The sequence below is a fragment of the Ochotona curzoniae genome, unplaced genomic scaffold, assembly GCF_017591425.1.
Source record: "Ochotona curzoniae isolate NIBS_2020 unplaced genomic scaffold, NIBS_Ocur_1.0 contig_50, whole genome shotgun sequence".
NCBI classification, from domain to species: Eukaryota; Metazoa; Chordata; class Mammalia; order Lagomorpha; family Ochotonidae; genus Ochotona; species Ochotona curzoniae.
In genome coordinates, this window is record NW_024466446.1 from 9,760,128 (window position 1) to 9,778,928 (window position 18,801).

Consider the following 18,801-nt stretch of genomic DNA (forward strand, 5'->3'; position numbering starts at 1 on the left):
ATTCAGAAACGCGTTCTGAAAAACCAGTTTTCCAGAACTTTTTTTTTTTTTTGACTGCTTTCCTTTTAAATCTTTTACTTCAAAGGTGCTTTTTAGATGAATAAAGTCTGAAAGATGGCTGGCTAGCAAGTTGCATCTTGAAGGAAGCATGCAACGGAAGACCGAGGCTGAGCTGGTCCAGCTGGGCTGCCAAGAGGAACTGCTGCTCTGAGCAATCTGGATTTTTGCAAATGCTTTGCCAAAGATTCCCTCCTATTGGTAAAACATGGAGATGATTTCCCGATCATTGCCGGTCCCTTTGGACAGAGCTGATCAACAGCGGTTGGATGATTTCTTAGAGCCTTGCCGCTGTTTTAGGAGATGAACTAAATCATGTTATTAACTGGGTCACGCTTTTTCCTTTTTCTTGTTTGAACTTTCCAATCTATACAACTGATTAAAAAAAGAAAAACCTACGCTGTGTACATTTAAAAGACCATAAACCGTAGTATCTTACAACAGACAGCCTTTTCTTATAAGCATGTGGTTTGGGCACAATGATGGTATTTGGGATAAAGCAAAAGTTAAATACTTCCAAGTCCAAGCACTAAGCAGGGCTCTACGTTCATTAAATACAAGTGATTTAACTGAGGACGCGACAGGTTACATCCGCAAAACACGCCTGCCACCCAACAGCCAGAGTAGCTGAGAATCCACCATCGAACATCTCCGAATCAACACCGATCTCCTTTTAAAATGCAAATCACCAGGAGCGCTGAGACACAGAATCAATATTATTTTGCCATGTTCTTTATCAAGTTGTTCTCTCTCAAAGGAGGGAGAAGCAAAAGAAAAGCTGGCTGTTGAAATTCAGGGAAAAATGGTTTGTGGGGCCACTGGGCGACGGCTGACCAGAGGAAGCCAGCTCCAACGAGCATTCTGCTTCTTTTCTGGATCCCTGACTGGGTGATACAAAGAATGCTGGCAGGCTAAGACTCCATCAGGAAGAAATTAGGGCGAGCAAGGAATTCCCGGGCCACCTATTTAAGTAACCAGCCCGGGCCAGGCCTTGCCAGCAGGTGTAGCGTTAAGCCCTGGACATAAATTTAACTCACACCAACAACGCATCCTATCAACTCTAAGACACAGTTCTGTAAAAGTAGACCTGAAGAACTTCCAAACTCCTTGCAGAACCAGGGTGCGGAGCTAGACATGTGATTGTAACACCTGAGCTGCTGCTTGGGATCAGAACCGGCGCCCTTATGGGATCCCGGTGCGTTCAAGGCGAGGACTTTAGCTGTTAGGCCATGGCGCTGAACCCATGAGTTGTTTTTTTTATTTTTTTTTTTCTTTTTAAATGAATAGCTAAAGTAGAGTTAATTTTCTCTGGTCAATCTTGCTATTTTCAAATATGAACTTCCTATACATACAATGAAATTTATCCCATTCAGTTCATCACCATGATACGCCTTCTCTTCGCGTATTCTCTGGACTCCGTTTCCTTTCTGGTACCCAATGCAAATTACAGCCTAGGAAGAGGGCTTCACATTCGTCTCTGGAAGCATATTTTTATCATAATGTTTACCAAAAGTAGTTTTGAAGAAAATATTAGATATACATAACCAAGAATTGTATGATAAATTTCATCATTATAGATATCACACATTCGGTTTCCACTCCCTACCTTATGTATGTTGGTAAAAATATCTATTGCTACGTGCACATGACACTGACATAAGAGAAAGCATGAATTAGCATTGTAGTGAAATAGGTTAAGCTGCATCCTTCAACTCCTGCATCCCATACAGGCCCCAGTTTGAGTCCTGGCTGCTCCACTTTTGATCCAGCTCCTTGCTAACGTGCCTGGGAAAACACTGGAGGATGGATCACGTGTCGGGGTTCCTGCTGTTCACACGGGTGACCCAGACACAGCCCTTGGCTCCTGGCTTTGACCCAGTTCAGACCCAGTCCTTGTGGCTACACGAGGAGTGAACCACAGGATGATAGATGCCTCTCTCTCTTTTTCTCTCTCTAACTCTGCCTTTAAATAAACAAAGTAAATGAAAAAAAAAATGACTACATGACATGGTAATTGTATTCCTAGGTATGTTCCCAAAACTGGAAATGAGGACTCAAACACTCCTACTTAGCCTTTCCTATCATGGGTTAAAGACAACCCAGGTGCGCATCATGGCTGAGCTGCTCAACAAAATATGTTCTCTATCTAAAAGCAATAGTCTTGGCACATGCTACAGCATGGAGGATTCTGGAAAACTGTAACATGAAATATGCCACATGCCAAGCGACCAGCGAGGCATGGTTCCCCTAACCCGAGGCATGCAGAGGTCTGGCCACATTCATGCAGCGGAAGTGGCAAACACAGAGTTACCGCTTCATGGATAGCTTCTGTTTGGGAAATGAAGAAGCTCTCTGAAAAACTCGCGGTGATATTAATGCGACACTGACTCGTATCCTGAAATGCAGCAGGTGCTATGTGACAACTAGCAGAATAAGAAGCAGTATAACAACAAGGCGCACCAGTGCTCCGTTGGGGCAGCAAGCCATAGAGACAAAGGCTCAGCGGAGAACAGTCCGCCCAGGAAGGAAAGAAAACCATGGCCCGGTTGCTCCCACCAGCAGCGGAAGCAGACACTTCGGAGCAGAGCTGCTGATCAAACGGCAGCATCTCCATTCACAGCGGCCCGGGGCCTCTGGACAGTGTAGTTTGCAAAAAGGAATGCAGCCAGTTTATTAGCTTTTTCCCTCCTTATTCTCTAAGTAAATAAATATCAGGCAGCACATGACATGCATGGTAAAAAGACAGGTGAGGTGGGCCTGTGGCCTGGAGATTAGCTGCCTGCATCCCGTGACAGTGCCTGGGTTACCGGCACAGGGAAGCGCTCTCCCCCGCAACATGAATACACAAGAGGGGAGAGCCAAAAGCCCTAGACTCCCAGGGGAAGGGGAAGGACATGGGAGGGGAAAGGGATGGAAGGAAAGGAAAGGAGGAGAGTGGAGGGGAGGAGAGAACACGTCAACTCCAGTTTCTTAGAAGCAACCATCACAAGACACAAGAGAAAGGCACACTTACTGCAGTTACAATAAAGCATCTCCAGACCTCGAAATGACTTCGGGACAATTTCACTTCTTTGTCAAAAGAGGGATTCCCGCCTCCCCTCCCCCCCCCCCCATACACAAAATTTCCTCTCTGGCTGAATTAGCAGTAGATGGCTCGTGACTGAATTTTAAAAACTGAACAAATCATTTGCCTCCGCGTCCTGGAGACAAACATTCGGTTTGATAAGTAAACAAAAAGTCATTTATAGTCCAAAGGCCACGTGGATGGAAAAACACAGTCCTGATTTACCCCGAGAGGTCTGAAGAGGCTCTAATTTATTACAGCGCACTTGGCGCTGTAACCACTGCGTTTTCAAAACCCGACATTGATTCATGAAAATGAACATACGGACTCTCTCTGCAGCATAAACTCTCACGGCCTCAGGCAAGTGCAGATAGAATTGTAGTACAAGGCCCTGGTATGCGGAAGCAAGCAATTACACCGGTATTTAACTCAATCTATCGCTCATCAGAAAAGCGCTTAGCTCCGAGTTAGACCCAGACGCGCTGACAGGGAGCACAGCCATTTAACTGTCCCCTGCAGCCATTACGCTCAAACCAGGAGTGTGTCAAATTAAACAACTCCACATTGACTTTTCGCTCCTGTGAGCATTAAGCGGTGATTGACAACGGCAGGCTGCAAAAGGCAGGCATTACCATCTGCCCCGGCTCTGAGTCTGTTCCCTAGGAGAATTCCATGGGAATCTAAAGGACGAGGGCTTTGCTCCTGGAGGCCCACAAAAGGAGGCTGTGCATCCTCCCCAGAGGACGCCTTCCCAACGGCTGTTTGAAAAACCAGCGTTTGAACGAGCAGACTGCTTGTCCCATCGAAATAAAAAAAGATGGAAAATCAGCTGCACTCTTACTGAAACCACGATCCCGAACGTATACTGTCAGTCCTGATTTGGGAAAGAAGCTGCTCCCTCAATATCCTCCTCTTGATGCAGGAGTGTGAGGAGCAGGGAAAGACACAGCTGGACAGCTGGGGGAGACACAGAAGCCGGAGTGCAGGATAAGCAGTAACTCGTGCCCAGCACCGAGGCGCAGGTGACCGTGGGCCGCTGGGCCCAGCACTCAGCGGTGCCAACAGAAGAAGCAAAGCGGGCAGCCTGGGCTGGGTCAGAATCAGAAACCCTTATGCACCAAGGATGCACGTCATGAGTGAGGAGGCAACAGACAGGATGCGAGAGGACATACGTGAATCCCAGATGTGTCTGACAAGGGACACAGGCCACCTTCTTGCTCCTGGTTTGCATGTCGACAACCCTCACCAAGCCCCCAACGCTCCTAGGCTGCCTGCCCCAAGGCCAGGAAACAAGTTTTTGTCCCTGGGTAAGTTTTACATTTGTTGGATGGGGATCAACCAAGTTCCAATTTTCTTACTCACCCTCCTTGTACATCACAGGTTGATCTGGGGATCGGGCAGCGTTTGTCAGCAGTCACTCAACACACATCCTCACCTGACAGGTTGTTTGAATAACAGCTGGTGTTCCCACAAAAGTCAGACTTCCAAAGCACGGTCTGTGAAACGCGCGGTGCTTTGTTCTCGGCTTTAAACACCGTGCTGCACTCCTTCCATGTCGCACAGTGCTGTGGGAGACAGCACGAGGAAGGCGCTTCATCGGATAACGTCGTCTCTGGCTACGTGTGAACGCTGAGCGCTTGCAATGTGGCTGCTGTGACGGGGTCGGGATTTTTTTAACTAATCAAAGTATCAACAGTCGCCTATGGTACTCAATGGTGCAGGGCTACAGCATCAGGCTCCAGAGGAGATCGATGCCAGAAAGGCAGCCTGAGTTTGTAAAGTATTGTGGAGACACACTGAGTTCAGAGGTTAAGACCATCCTCATGAAGTACAGCACGGTGTCTTGCCTAGTGGCTGGGGTCTCTCACCTTGCTCGAGTGGGGATCCCAACATGGGTGCCGGTTCTAACCCCGGCATCCCTGCTTCATTCCTTATCCAGCTCCCTTGCCTGTGGCCCGGGAGAGAGTCGAGGATGGCGAAAAGCCTTGCGACCCTGCACCTGCGTGGGAGACCCGCAAGAAGCTCCTGGCTTTGGATCAGCTTGGCTGTTGTGGTCACTTGGGGAGTGAACCAGTGGATGGAAGATCTTCCTCTCTGTCTCTCCTCCTCTCTGTATATTTTCCGATAGAAAATAAAATAAATCTTCAAAAAAAAAAAAAAGATCATCCACATGGCTGTTTTTAATTTGACAAATGTTATTTATTGTGCTTAAGAAACACAAAGAGTTGTTATCCACTGGCTTACTCCTTAAATGCTACCACAGCTAGAACTGGGCTCAATCCAGGCTTCCCACGTGGGTGGCAGAGCCGCGTGGGCTGGAGCCCACCCCCACGGCCTCCCAGGGTGGCCATCAGCAGAAAGCTGGAATTGGGACGAGAGAGCAAGACTTGACTTGGAGGCTCTGGTGTGGGCATCCTAACGGGTGAGGTCATCGCCCCGCCAGTGCCTGCCCCACCGGCTTGTCAGTTCCTCTGACATGAGAGTTGAGTCTGGGTGATTATGAATAGAAAAAGTATCTGCTTCAAGTTCTGGAGGCCGGGGAGTCTAAGAACATGGCACTGACATTGACAAGGGGCCCGTGGCTGTATGACTCCATACAGCGGCTCAACAGGTGTGCAAGACGGAGACAGGGAGGGGCTGTGCCACTCCTGCAGAGACGGCAGCCGCCCGTGCGTCAACCAGTCTAGTCGCTTCCCTAGCACCCCACCTGCCAGTGCTGTGAAAATGCCAACTCATTTCCAGGTGTGCCACCGAATGTCCCAGGCATCAGTTTTCTCATTTCTAAAGTAAGATGTTTTTGTTCCACCTATTAGTGCTACGATAAAAAATATTTGGTCTTGGTTCCTGATTCTTTAGACTATCCTAGGTGAGAAGGGTGACAGATGTCTCTTGTTCTAAAGCTGTGCCTCCTGCAAGATCTCTAGATAAATCAGAGTACGGGGCCTGGGCACTACAAAGACCGAGCCTTGACCAGAAGCCTGGAACGTTCCCAAGGCACGGGGGCTCCGGGTCTCCAGCCCCAGCCCCCTTTCTACATTGTACTCTCCGTGCACCTACTGGGTGATCTTGAGCTAGACGGTTTATGCCCAAGCACCAGCGAGGTGTGCTCTGAATTCTGCGACTTGTTCTAGAATAGACAGGTGGTAGGAAGCCCTGAAAGACAACCTGAGCCAGCTCTAGCAGCTAATACAGAGACCATTTCTTCCTTTTTTTTTTTTTTAACCATATTTACTTATTTGGAAGGCAGAATTACAGCGAGGGAGAGAGAGAAATGGAGATCTCTCACCCATGGGTTCACTCCCCAGATGGCCACCGCAGCCAAGGCTGTCCTTGTCCTCCAAGTGGGCGGCATTGTATTTGCAGGGAGCAGAGCCAGAATGGGAGCAGCAGGGATGCGAGTCAGCACCTACGTGAGATGCTGGAATTGCAGGCTACATCTGATACTTTACGCCATCATGCCAACCCCACGGGGGCAGTTCTGTGGTCCTAACAAGCCTGTGGCCTTTGGGATCTGGATTAAAGGCAGCTAGTATCAAACTGCAGGACACTGCACAAAATGGTTGATGTCAGGAGATAAAATGAAAAAGCAAAGGTGCCTTCAGTAAGACTGCTATTAGGGTTACACAAAATGGTTCGGCCACCTGCTTCACAGAGGACAAGATGAGTTTTGCCTTTTGGCTGATGTATTAGAGACGCTGTCCGTGAGCTCGGCAGTTGCCTCTGCACTGCCTCCTGAGGACATCGGGAAGCAAGGCACCACTGTCTCCTGTTCCTGTGCAGAGGCCCACATCCCCACCACACATCCCCACCACACAACCAAGGTCCTCACGCAGAGCACTCCACCAACAAGCTTCTGCTAAGGCTGCAAACAGCATGGAGCAAAGATGGCGAGGAACTGGGAAATCTTTCCTTGAAATCAGATGTAGGAAAAAAACAAACAAACAAACAAAAAAAGAGTACCAATGTATGGTAGGTGTGTGTCCATGCGTATGGAGGTAGAGTGGAAGTTAGAAGAAAGGCAGCCATCCGAGACAAAAAAAAAAAAAAATGCTCAAGGGACATGGGATGTGTGACCATTAAGCTCTCCACTTCTGAAACCCCTCACGGCTCTGGGGTGCTGACCCACAGGGGCTCCAGCTTGGATGAGAGCGTGGGAGGGAAGACACAGGCACTTGGGACCAGGATACAGATGCCACTCATTTGGCACACACTGTCCCACCATACCAGCATATTGCCAGGTCTCAACAAGCTCATGAGCAAATGTGCGTTTATGAGCAGGCAGCACATATTGGAATGCTTCAGTCTCCTGATCCAGCTTACTGCAAGTGCAACAGAAATGGCTCAAGCACCTAGGTCCCTGGCAAACACAGGCAGGACCCAGACCAAGCACCTGTCTCCTGGTTTCAGCCTGGCCACACCCAGTCCTTTTGGGCACTTGGGGAGTGACCTTGTGCATCCAAGTCCTGGGAGCACTCTGGGTCAGTCCCTTAAACAAGAATATAAAAAAAAAAAAAATCAAAAAGAGGCATTTGGACACTAACCCTTACGCCCGTGTTACAGACTGAATGGAGCCTCATTACTTCTGTCCAGCCCGTGGAAGCCCTAGCCTCCTTTTGGGAAAGCGGCCATGACATTTAGGAGCGGATTCAAGCTGCAGCAAAGAAGTCGGGAGTAAAAAGCCACTCAGAGGACGATTTCATCTAGATAAAACATCCCAAACAGGTCCGTCCACAGAGGCTGACAAAGTAGGCCGGTGGCTGTCAGGGTCAGAGAGGGAGGGAGGAAGAGGGACTGCCTTTGGATAGCTGGCAGATACAACATTCTGGAATTAGCCAGTGGCCGCCCAACCTTGTCAACGTACTGAAAGGGTGAATTTGATGGGCTGTGAACTACATCTCAATAAGGCTGTCATAAACAAACAGATCAATCAAGCGCCATGCTACCTCAACAGCCACGGAAGTAACCAAGGTGAAACGTGTCGAGAAAGCTGCCTGTCTGGTGTGTGGTCCCAGAGCGTAAGCTAGAATCCTGGCTTCTCCGTCTTGAGAAAGAGATCCTTCCCTGATGTTTGCTTCTCTGCACAAGATTGAAAACAGCCAGGCACAAGGCAACTCTCCTTCCCATTCCTGCAGGGCTGTCCTGAGGGGAAGGAAGGGAAGGGACTGGTCCCTAACAATCAACTAACATTCCACCATCGCCACTGTGGCCAGGGCCTCAGCCGTGACCCACCTCCTTGGAGCACCACATGGGGCCCACAGACCTGCATGGTGCCGCTCCACGCATGCCTTAACTGTCCACTGAGTTCACACCGGACAGGGTGGAGGGGATTAGGAGAAGAAGACCCTGAGGTGCTGGTTCTCTGGCAGCATTTCCAAAGCTACTGTTAACGTCTGCTGAGACTCCAGGAGACAAGTGTGAAAAAAAAAAAATAGAAAGTGTAAATTTTTCCGTGTGACAGTGGATTGATTTTCATTTGTTGTTTTACTAACCTATCACCTTTCTGGAACTATGCATTATCCAAACAGAAGAAGAAATAGCAGTAAATTCAAGGGTGAGTCACAATTCAGAACTTTGAACAGAAATGTACATGCAATGGAATTTGTCAAAACAGGATGCCGGGGGGGGGGGGGGCCCGGGGTTGTGGCGCAGTGGGTGATGCTGTGCCTTGCAACAGCTGCATCCCACGTCAGTGCTCGGGTTCCAGGCTTGGCTGCTGTGCTCCCAATCCAGCCCCCTGAAGCACCTGGGAAGGCAGCAGCTGACGCAAGTCCACGGTCCCTGCTACTGATGTAGGAATCGTGGATGGAGCGTCTGGCTCCTAACCTGGCTTAGCGCTGGCGGTTGTGGCCGTCTGGGGAGTGAACCAGCGGATGGAAAGTTCCTAGTTGGCACTGTGCTCTTACTGAGACAAGGCAGACAGCCTCTGAGCATCCTCAAATAGCACCGGAAGTAATTACAGGTGTTCCTCTGTTACTTTGCCTTTCAGATAAGTAAGTGGATAGCTCTTAAGCGACAATTAAAAACAAAAGAGCATGATCTCAATGCTGCATCTTGCACTACCCCTATAAAAGAAAACAAAGCAATTCTTCCAATTGTCAGACACAACGAAAGGAGTTGTCCTCCTTCGTCCTTCCTTCCCCAGGGTGGTTCGCAGGATGAAGGACGAAAAACAACGATGCCAGACTCCAAACACACAGAAAAGCAGAGGATGCCACAAAATGAATTTACATTCCAGAATGGAGAAACAGCTTCTCGACATTCCATCTGGCACACGCTTACACCTTGGCGTATGCGATCTGAAATTTCAACTTAACTGGATGGCCCGTATTTTGTTTTAGAACCTGCAAGATTCAACCTGTTGGACCAAACTCCTGGGCAAGAGCTAGGCTGGGCTGATTTGGGGGTACTTCTCTCCTGGCCCAAGAGCTAAAGTCAACAGAGGCTTATGGCTGCTCTACCGCCCCCTGGAGGCCTGTGCCGCACACCCGCGGTTACTTCAGTAAGATGACACTGCCTGCCGGAAAAGCAGCAGGGGCCCAGCCTGGAGAGGCCTGTGACCTCTGCCATCTATGCAGGTGTGGGAGGCCGACTCCAGATTCCACAGAGCCAGATGTGTGAAGATCCCCAAACGGTCCTCGTACCAACCCTGCTACACGTTTAACCGAGAATTTCAAAGGCCGTGCGTTAAACAGATGACCACAGGACTGCAGAGCCTATTATCTCTGGATATTATTTTTTATGGGACTCATTTTTAACATCAGTGCTTTTAGCGTGAATGTAAATAAGCCCGATCATGCAATAAATTCAGCGTGCTCTTTTATTTTGCAGAATTTCAACTAAAACACCATCAATCTCTTCTCTGAAGCAGCATCTTTCCAGATAACACAGGCAGCAGTAGGATTTTGAAAATTTAGAAAATAATAAATAACCCTTTGACTTGAGAGACCTACACACTTTTGTGCTGGGCAGAAGAGGGAAAGTCCTCAACTATGGGCACGGCCAGTTGCTGCTCTCAAGCCAGAGGGTCTGGGGGTCCCCTGCACCCCCACTTTCCCAGGAGAAAGGGGTCCTCGCAGATCTCAAAAAAAAAAAAACATGGCAAACAGGCTCACTTTAAAAACAGCGAAATCGACCTCACTTCCACCGTGAGACGAGCACCTGCCACGGTCGCCTCTCGAAGTCCCATCTGCGCCAGCTCCTTGGGAAGGGACATAAACCCTGGTGGCCATCCTACGTCATCCGAAAACTGACCGTAGCACCTACTGTATACCTTGCGTATACGTGCGAGATGGGAGAGTACATACCCCTATATAAATCTAAATACATCTAAAGCTAACTTTCAGTGTTGAGAAAACAAAAAAAAAGCTATCCCCATAAAACAGCCAAATTCTGACATAACTCAATTTGGACACCTCATCTGGTGTGCACTGCACTCATACGCAGTGTAAAGCCCAGCGCGCCGGGCAATGATATACTGTAATGTCACATCGCAATCTGGATTTACTATAAAGGGCCGCTGACGAGCTGGAGAGCAGTAAACACTGCAGCGAGGTGTATTTCACACTGAGCTGGTTTTTATGAAGAACACTTCACCGCCCAGGCACGGCACCGCGATGATGAATGGTGAAAGATGCATGACAAGCTTCATCATTGTTTGTAAATCTTAACTGTTCCTGCTCACTAACTCTGCAGGCAATTTTCAAAGACAGCGGGCCCCGACAGAAGGACAGCACAGGTTTCCTGAAGGTTATTCAAGTTGTACTTGGCCTGGGCCGTGCCTCTGAGGAGCCAAATGCAGGGAGAGTACGCTTCTCAGTTACTCGGCGTGGTGCCGCCTGAACGTGACCGTGGCCATGGAGGCCTGGGGGGGGGGGGTGGGAGTCAAGATTCAGACGTAGGAAACCTTCTGAGCGAGGATGTTGGGCGCTCTAACCCAAGGGCCCAAGTGTACGCGAGCGCTCCAGGATTTTCAGATAGAAATGCTCGCTGAATGAGTACTAAATGTGCAAGGGACACGCAGAAGACCAGGGTGCCACCACGGGGCAGGCAGGCCTGGGGCTCACTGTCACGCCTGATTCCCAGGAAGGCTACGTGAGCAGTGAAGACATAGACAAGCAATTATAGCCAATCCACTTACGCCAGGAGTTCAGGAATTCTTAAAAGCGTGCCTTCTAGACATTACTCTGTGTGTGTGTGTCCTGTTCTAGGCTAGAACCTTTAGCCAAAAAGAAAAACTACAGAACTGCTCTGTACCTTTAAAAAATAATAGGTGAAAGATATGGGCTTGGTGCAATAGCGTAGTGGTTAAAGTCTTCCCCTTGCATGCACCAGGATCCCATACGGGCACCGGTTCTAATCCCGGCAGCCCCACTTCCTGTCCAGCTCCCTGCCTGTGGCCTGGGAAAGCAGTCGAGGACGGCCCAAAGCCTTGGGACCCTGCACCGACGTGGGAGACCTGGAAGAGCTCCTGGCTCCTGGCTTCGAACTGGCTCAGCTCCAACTATTGCGGTCGCTTGGGGAGTGAACCATCAGAAGGAAGCTCTTCCTCTCTGTCTCTCCTCCTCTCTGTATATCTGACTTTCCAATAAAAATAAGTAAATCTTAAAAAAAATTTTTAAAAAATAGGTAAAAGATTAAAAAAAAGCCATTGCACAATAAGTCATTGACAGACTAGGCCAGGAGTAAACTAGTATTATTTCTTAAAAACTATCCAGAGGAAATTGGCAAGTCTTTCACTCACACTGATTTAAAAATAATGTCCCAAACAGCTGTGTGAACACTGCACAGCTTATGGCCACAGACAAAAAGTCAGGACTAAAACAGCCCACGTTCGTGTTTGCATTCATTCACAGCTGAAGTTACTTAATGTTACAATGCTTGCCCTCATGTCGGTCGCAGCACACTTGTATTCGATGGCCTTTTGTTAAAACAAATTCAGGTACAACCACAACGGTCAGGAGGAGAAAGGCGATTTTACTGTGCTCACGAAGTCAAGTTTATCCCGCACTTGGAGACCAGCGACAGAAAATGACACCACCCCGCATGAGGCTCTTAGGTTTCTGGCTATGACGTCAGTGGGCTACAGGAAGATATTCCCCCCATAGCAGGAACCATGTCATCACAAAGAATAAGCTCCAATCATGCCCATGATTCCCTGTCTGTCCTGTGGCAGTGCCAGTCTACAGCCCCGGGCAGCCCTACGCCAGCTCTATCACCCCTGAGTTGCCATGGGAAACCAGGTGCTCCCTTCTCACAGGCCCTGACCCCCTGTGCTTCAGCCAACGCGGCTGTTGAAGAACTAAGCAGGCTTCACCCATGTGCTTCTAGAACAATGTCTGCCAGGCACTGGAGGAGGAGCTACGCATGTGCTTGCCAGGGCAGGAAGGGTACGAGGCAAGCGCAGGATCTGTGAGCAGAAGCCACACCCCAAGAAGTGAGGCAGAGACTGAGTGTCCAGGCCAGCACCTCCTCTTACACACCGGGGCACCGAGGCTCGGAGGGAAGCCTCGGAAGGGCCCTCCCAATCCCCAGTGTCCTTCACTTAGCAAACATTCTACAGGTGTGATAGATGCAAATCCATCTTCAGCAGCCAGCACTGTGGGTTAAGCTGCCGCTTGTGGCAGCGGCAATCCGTCCCAGTTGTGTCCTAGCTGCTTCACTTCCCATCCAGCTCCCACACAATGTGCCTGGGAAAGCAAAAAAGATGACCACAGGGCTCAGGCCCGTCACCCACGTGGGAGGCTCGAGGGGGGGGTGGCCAAGCTCCTGGTTCCATGTTGTGGCATGGCCCCGTCCTGGCCATTGCGGCCACGCTGGGAGTGAACCAGCACAAGGGAGATTCCTCTGGATTCCTCTTCCTGTCCTTGTGGCTTTCAAATACAGAATGTCTTTTAAAAACACCTTGTAATGGAATTGTAAATCTTTAAGGCTACCATTTACGAATGAATAGTGTGCCTTTAGAATCCGCAGGTTCTGATGAGCTAATTTGGAGGATTGCAGTATACACGTGCTTAGTTCAAGATAGGGCTAACCTTAGGCCCCTTGGAAATGGATGTCTGAGACACACAGATGTGTCTTCACATGACAGCAGAGGTGCTCGATGCCGTGGCACCTTTCCGTAACTCCTTCTGTGACCACACACAGGAACAGAGCTGCTCCCCAACCTGGGGAGGGCGTTTCCCCAGTCTGCACGAGGTCATGACCAGTACAGCTGACCTTGACATCAGGCATGCGCAGGTGCGCTGACCTACAAAAACCTGCCCCTTGTGCTAGAATTACTACCTTAGTCAAGCAGGTTTCCCCGTGTGTCCCCCTGTGCTCCCACAGGCTGATCTTACTGCAGCCATCAGGGTGATCCTAAAAGAGCAAAGGGACTTTGCCCCAAATGCTCCCGGGGCTTCCCAGTTCGCTGGAAATCAGCAAAGAGTCTTGCAAAAGCTTCTATTGTCTTATAGCCCCCCGAGTTCCTGGCTCCTCTGAGACCCAGCTGGCAGACCCAGCACTTCTCAGGGTATGAAATGGCGCCAACCTTCTGCACATACGAGATGGAGCAGGGCAACAGAGCAAAAGGTCGGACTTCCTGTGCGATTCTTCTCCACCTCAATTTTCTATATGTTCAGTAGAACCCCCAAGAACAGGGAGGCCTTTCTTTACCTTCTGAAGAAATGCACTGATTGGAAAGACCAAGATTATCTTCACCGAAGCCGAGAAACATGAATTCAACGTAAAGGTTTATAGTGAAAAAGAGAAAAGATGGGCTTCTAAAGCATTACATCTTACGAAAACTTTTCAGATGTCTGAGCTCCCACTTAGAATAACGTATTCGTTCAAGCAAGCACCCAAGTCACTTTGACAGAAGTACTGGATGGTTCTAGCTGCCCTAGCTGCCCTTGGCTGGCCCTGCAGTGACAATGCACACTGCTCCCCCACATCCCCACGCACCGCATCCCAGCCCTGCCTCGGCCCTGATGCCAAGAAGGACCAACCCCGACCCCGCAGGGCTCCCCTTGTGCCAAAGCAGAAGACAAGGGTGAGTCTTGCTCCCAGACACTGCCTGTGGTGTGTCCTCGCTCCCTCACACGATCCCCCACCCCTTCCCCAAGGGCTTTGCACCCGTTTTAGGAACCACATATTGAGAAGTCATCGAGTCGCATTTCTTCCAAAACATGAGCTGGGATCTGCATTTTCTGTGAATTCGCGTTCTCGGCCGTACTAAGACTTCATCGGAATTCCTCTCATCTGACTCCCTCGCTGTGCAAGTGTCGGGCCTCTTGCTCACGTGCGATGAGTCAGAAGGGGAATCAGGGAGGTGAGCCCTCTTTCCGATGCATTTTTACTCCCAGCTGTGCAGGGACAGCTGGCCTGTTCTTGCCCGGACGGTAACCTCCTGCTGTCTGAGTTGCCTGCTTTCCTGCCATACATTTAAACACCTCCAGCTCCTCTCCAAATCCATTTCTCTCTGCTCTAACAAATTCCCTCTTATATTTTTGTCTTAGCCCTGCTCCAAATTCACTCCTTTGTCTCAAGAATGACAGCGGGTCAAGCCACTACCTACCCTTTAACATCCCATCTCAGAGCATGGGTTCGAGTCCTCGCAGCTCCATTTCCAGCCCGGCTGCCTGCTAATCTGCCTGGACAGGCACTGAGGATGACCCCTCGTACCTGTGCCCTGCCATGCACATGGGAGACCTTAGATGGAGTCCTGGGTCCCTGGCTTTGTCCTGGCCCAGCGACGACCATTTGGGAATTGAACCAAAAGATAGGTTATGTCTTTCTCTGCACTCTGCATTTCAAAATTCATAAAAGAAATCGTTCAACAAAAAGGCATGAGCTCCCGACAGAATCATGGTGTTGAGGAAACAGCCTTCTCTCTCTCTGCACTGCAGTTAATTCTAGCAGATCCGTTTCTCTTCCAAGTCCCTCACCCGTGTCTCAGCTCTGTGTCTCTTCTCTTTATCCTAGATGTTCCGGGGAGAAATTTCCCAAACAGGACTGGGCAACACAACAGCCAGAAAGACCCTCCCTCCCTCTGCAGTGCAAACGCTGGGGAGAAGGTTAAAGCTGAAGTTGAGGAATTGTGTATTTCAAAAGGCTCTGGTTCATTAAAACAGTCATTTAAAAAAAAATTTAAGGCCATTATATCAGAGTTATTTACATGTGTGACGGCGCAAATTCTTGAAACCCATTTTATTCAAAAAACGTTTCATCGTGTCTTTGTATTCCCTCTCTACTGAAAAGAGGTCTACAATTTCCGACTGAAAACTCTGGGAAAGTCAACTCACACACACACACACACGAAGTTATCATCTGAAGTTTCGGGTTGGGAGTCTCTCACCTTTCTCTTGTCACTCTAGCCATTGAATAACTCAGGGCTTTTCCAGGCCCGGTGTGGGGGGAAGAGGGGGCAGCCACAGTCCACCCCAAGCCCAGACACTTACCACTCGCTTTGGCTTCCGTGTAGGAGGGGCCGTCCTCAAAGGTGAAGAGCTGGGGCACGCTCTGGCCCAGGTACGAGGGAGGCGGGTAGTAAGAATGCATCCTGTATTGGGAACTCACGGGGTGGCGGTTCTCCGGATTCTTCATCTGCTTAAAAGAAAACAGAGCAAGGGAACACATTGAGCCAGAGTCGGGCTTTGCAATTCCTACAAAAACCGCTTAAATGTGGGACACGAAGAGAGATGCCTGTGTTGTCAGAATCCTACGTGAGCACCGGTCTGAACTCCGGCAGCTCTACTTCCGATCCAGCTCCCTACCAACGCACTTGGCAAAGCAAGGTCCAAGTGCTCGGGCTGCTACACACACACACACACACACACACACACACACACACACACACACACGCCATGGACAAAGTACCAACGCACTTGGCAAAGCAAGGTCCAAGTGCTCGGGCTGCTACACACACACACACACACACACACACACACACACACACACACGCGCGCGCGCGCGCGTGCGCGCGCGCGCACCATGGACAAAGTTCCAGGCTATAGCCTGCCCAGCCCAACCTAGCCATTCCGGAACTGAGCCACCATGTGGAAAATCTCCTGTCGCTCCCTCCCTCTCTGTACATCTGTCTTTCAAACAGATCAGTCTTCTAAAAAAAATTTACCCGATTCATCCGTACTTTTATCACCTTAATAGAGAATACCTATTAAATTTCAAAGTACCCTATCCCATGCTTTTCCAGTGGACTGGGCCCAGATCCTTAGAACCATATACCCCAAAAGTGTCATTTCTAGCTTGGGGTCGCCTCAAAAATGCCCCGACTCCATTAACAAGCAGGTAGTGGAGAGGAGAGAGCTCTGTGGGCAAGCCAATGGGACCTGCCTTGCTTCTACCACCATGGGGCAAGTTGCCAAGTCTCCTGTTCCCCCCCCCCCCCTTTGTGCAAAGGTAGGCTTACATCTTGGGGACCTGATCATGTACCCACGAGGACAATATTGCAGTGACTGCTGAGGAGGGGTATTTGGCGCAGTGATTATCTGGGTTGCACGCCTGCACCTGGTACAGGAGGGCCTGCACACTCCACTTCCTGCCAATGAACACTTGTGTAAGCGGAAAGGCCACTTGTGATGACCCATGTACCTGGGTCCCTGACACCTGCATGGCACACACACCTGGTTCATTCTGCAAATGACTGGAGCTGCGCTGATCCAAAGCCAAGGAGCCAGGATCTCCTTCCAGGTCTCCCACACAGGCACGGGGGACCAAGGTGGGCACGGGGCTGGTCCTTCCACAGATAATTTTTACAGGCAAACTTCCTCTATGGTTGGGGCGGGTGTTGTGGTGCAGTGGGTTAAGTTGTTGCATGCAGGCGATGTTCTGTATTGGAATATGGCTCCCGTGCTTGCTGGTCCAGCTGTCTGCTAATGTGCCTGGGAAGGCAACAGCATCTGGGTTCCTGAAACCCATGTGGGAGCCTGGATGGAGTCCCTGGCTCCCAGTACTGGCTGTGGTGGGTATCTGGGGAATGAACCAATGGATTAAAAGTCCCTGTTCCTCTTTCTCTTGTGCCTTTTTACGTCAATGAAACTTACATACGTTCCCCTGAGTTGAAGGTGCTTCTTGTGGACTCAGTGGCCATGCAGATTTGCAGTGGCACTACGAAACTCAAATCCACTTCGAACTGGAAAGCTTCTCTCCAGTTAATTCTACTCCCTGAGAAACGCACGCAGGAGCCCAGCCCAGGCCATCACAGTCATTGGCGGAGTGAACCAGTAGGTGTTACGGCTTCTATCTGCTGGCTCACTCCTCCAATGGCTACAATGGCCACAGCCAGGCCAGGCCAGGCCCAAAGCAGGAGGCCGCAGTGCCCTCAGGTCCCCACGGAGTGGCTCTCGCATCCTACATTATCTCCTGCTGCTCTCTCAGGTGCATTAAGAGGGAACTGGACCAGAAGCGGAGCAGCGGGACCTGACCTGTGTGGGTTTGGGATACTGTTTGTTGTGTGAGGTGGTTTAAACCACTGCGCCACGAGGCCTGTCACCCTACGCCTTTCCAAAGCTCCCCGTGTGATTCTAACACAACACCAAGGTTGAGAAGCAGGCATCCACTAAGACCTTATCTTCCACGCACCTGACAACTAGCAGGTGCCAACATCATCCCTCACTGGTTTTAAAATGTCAAGTCCAGTCAACTGCTGCCAAGCTCAATTCAATGTTATTTGAGGAGAGCCCGGGAGGAATGGAAGGGATCTAGCTTGTTCATGACTGGAAAAGACACACAATTTCACACCCAAGCACACACTTATTGTCCCCATTCATTCTTCTAATAAGGACCTGGAAACATGTTAGATGTACAGAAATATTCTATTTTCCCATGAATCCCCAAGATCACCGAACTATAAAAAAAGCTTCCAGGGAAAAAGACAAGCATTCAAGGACTCAGGCTCCCCCATCATCCATCACTTTAGCCACATCCAGCTCAGAGAAGGACCCACCAACGTTGGGCCACATGACACACAGCACCCACGGGAGAAGGGCAGCCCCACATGCTTCCCAGAGCACGCAGGGGACCCTGGAGCCAAGTTAGATCAGGGCTGTGAGTTGCCCCAGAGGTCCAGGGAAAGGTGGGGCAGGACACAACGGGAACCTGGAAACGAGCTCTCCCACCCTCCGGACTCAGCATCACCCTCATCATCACCATCACAACTTTGCTCAGAACGGCAGACAGAATGGGCAGATGAGCAAGGCTTTGGAATCATGGTTTTAAACTGGGGGCCAAGTGGCCTCCCTGAGAGGCCATCTGGCAGAATCTGGGGGCCCTTGCTGACCACATCCGCAGGGAGGGATGTGCAAGGAGCATCCAGCAGTGAAGTTCAGGGGGACACTGTCAGGACAAGCCCCCACCCAGTCTCACCCATGTTGAAACAGCCAGCTGGCAAGCACCTAAGTCCCCACTCCTTCCGGCTACAAGATAACAGCCAAGTGCCCCCAAGGGACAGATGCCCAAGGGTGTGGGCGGTTTACCCCGTGGGGCCCAGTCCCACCAGGCTGCTGTGGACCAGGAAGGCAAGGACCTTTAAGGGGAGGGTTATGCCACAGATGACTTATTCATCACAGCCTCCAGCCATCAGCCCCCAAACCCGCATTTAGAGGGGGAACCTTCCGTCTCTGCTCGAAGTCCCCATCTGTCCAATCATCTCAGGTTTATCTCTTTTAACGATATTTTTTTGCATG

At 50.0% G+C, this 18,801-nt stretch overlaps 1 protein-coding gene across 1 annotated transcript in view; it reads right to left on the bottom strand.

Moving 5' to 3' along the window:
* The window catches only part of DMRT1 (doublesex and mab-3 related transcription factor 1), a 76,482-nt gene that overhangs the window by 16,115 nt on the left and 41,566 nt on the right, over positions 1–18,801 (bottom strand). The window contains exon 4 of the mRNA XM_040988747.1: positions 15,559–15,703. Within this exon, the coding sequence (XP_040844681.1) occupies positions 15,559–15,703 (145 nt within the window). The remainder of the gene's footprint in view (positions 1–15,558; positions 15,704–18,801) is intronic.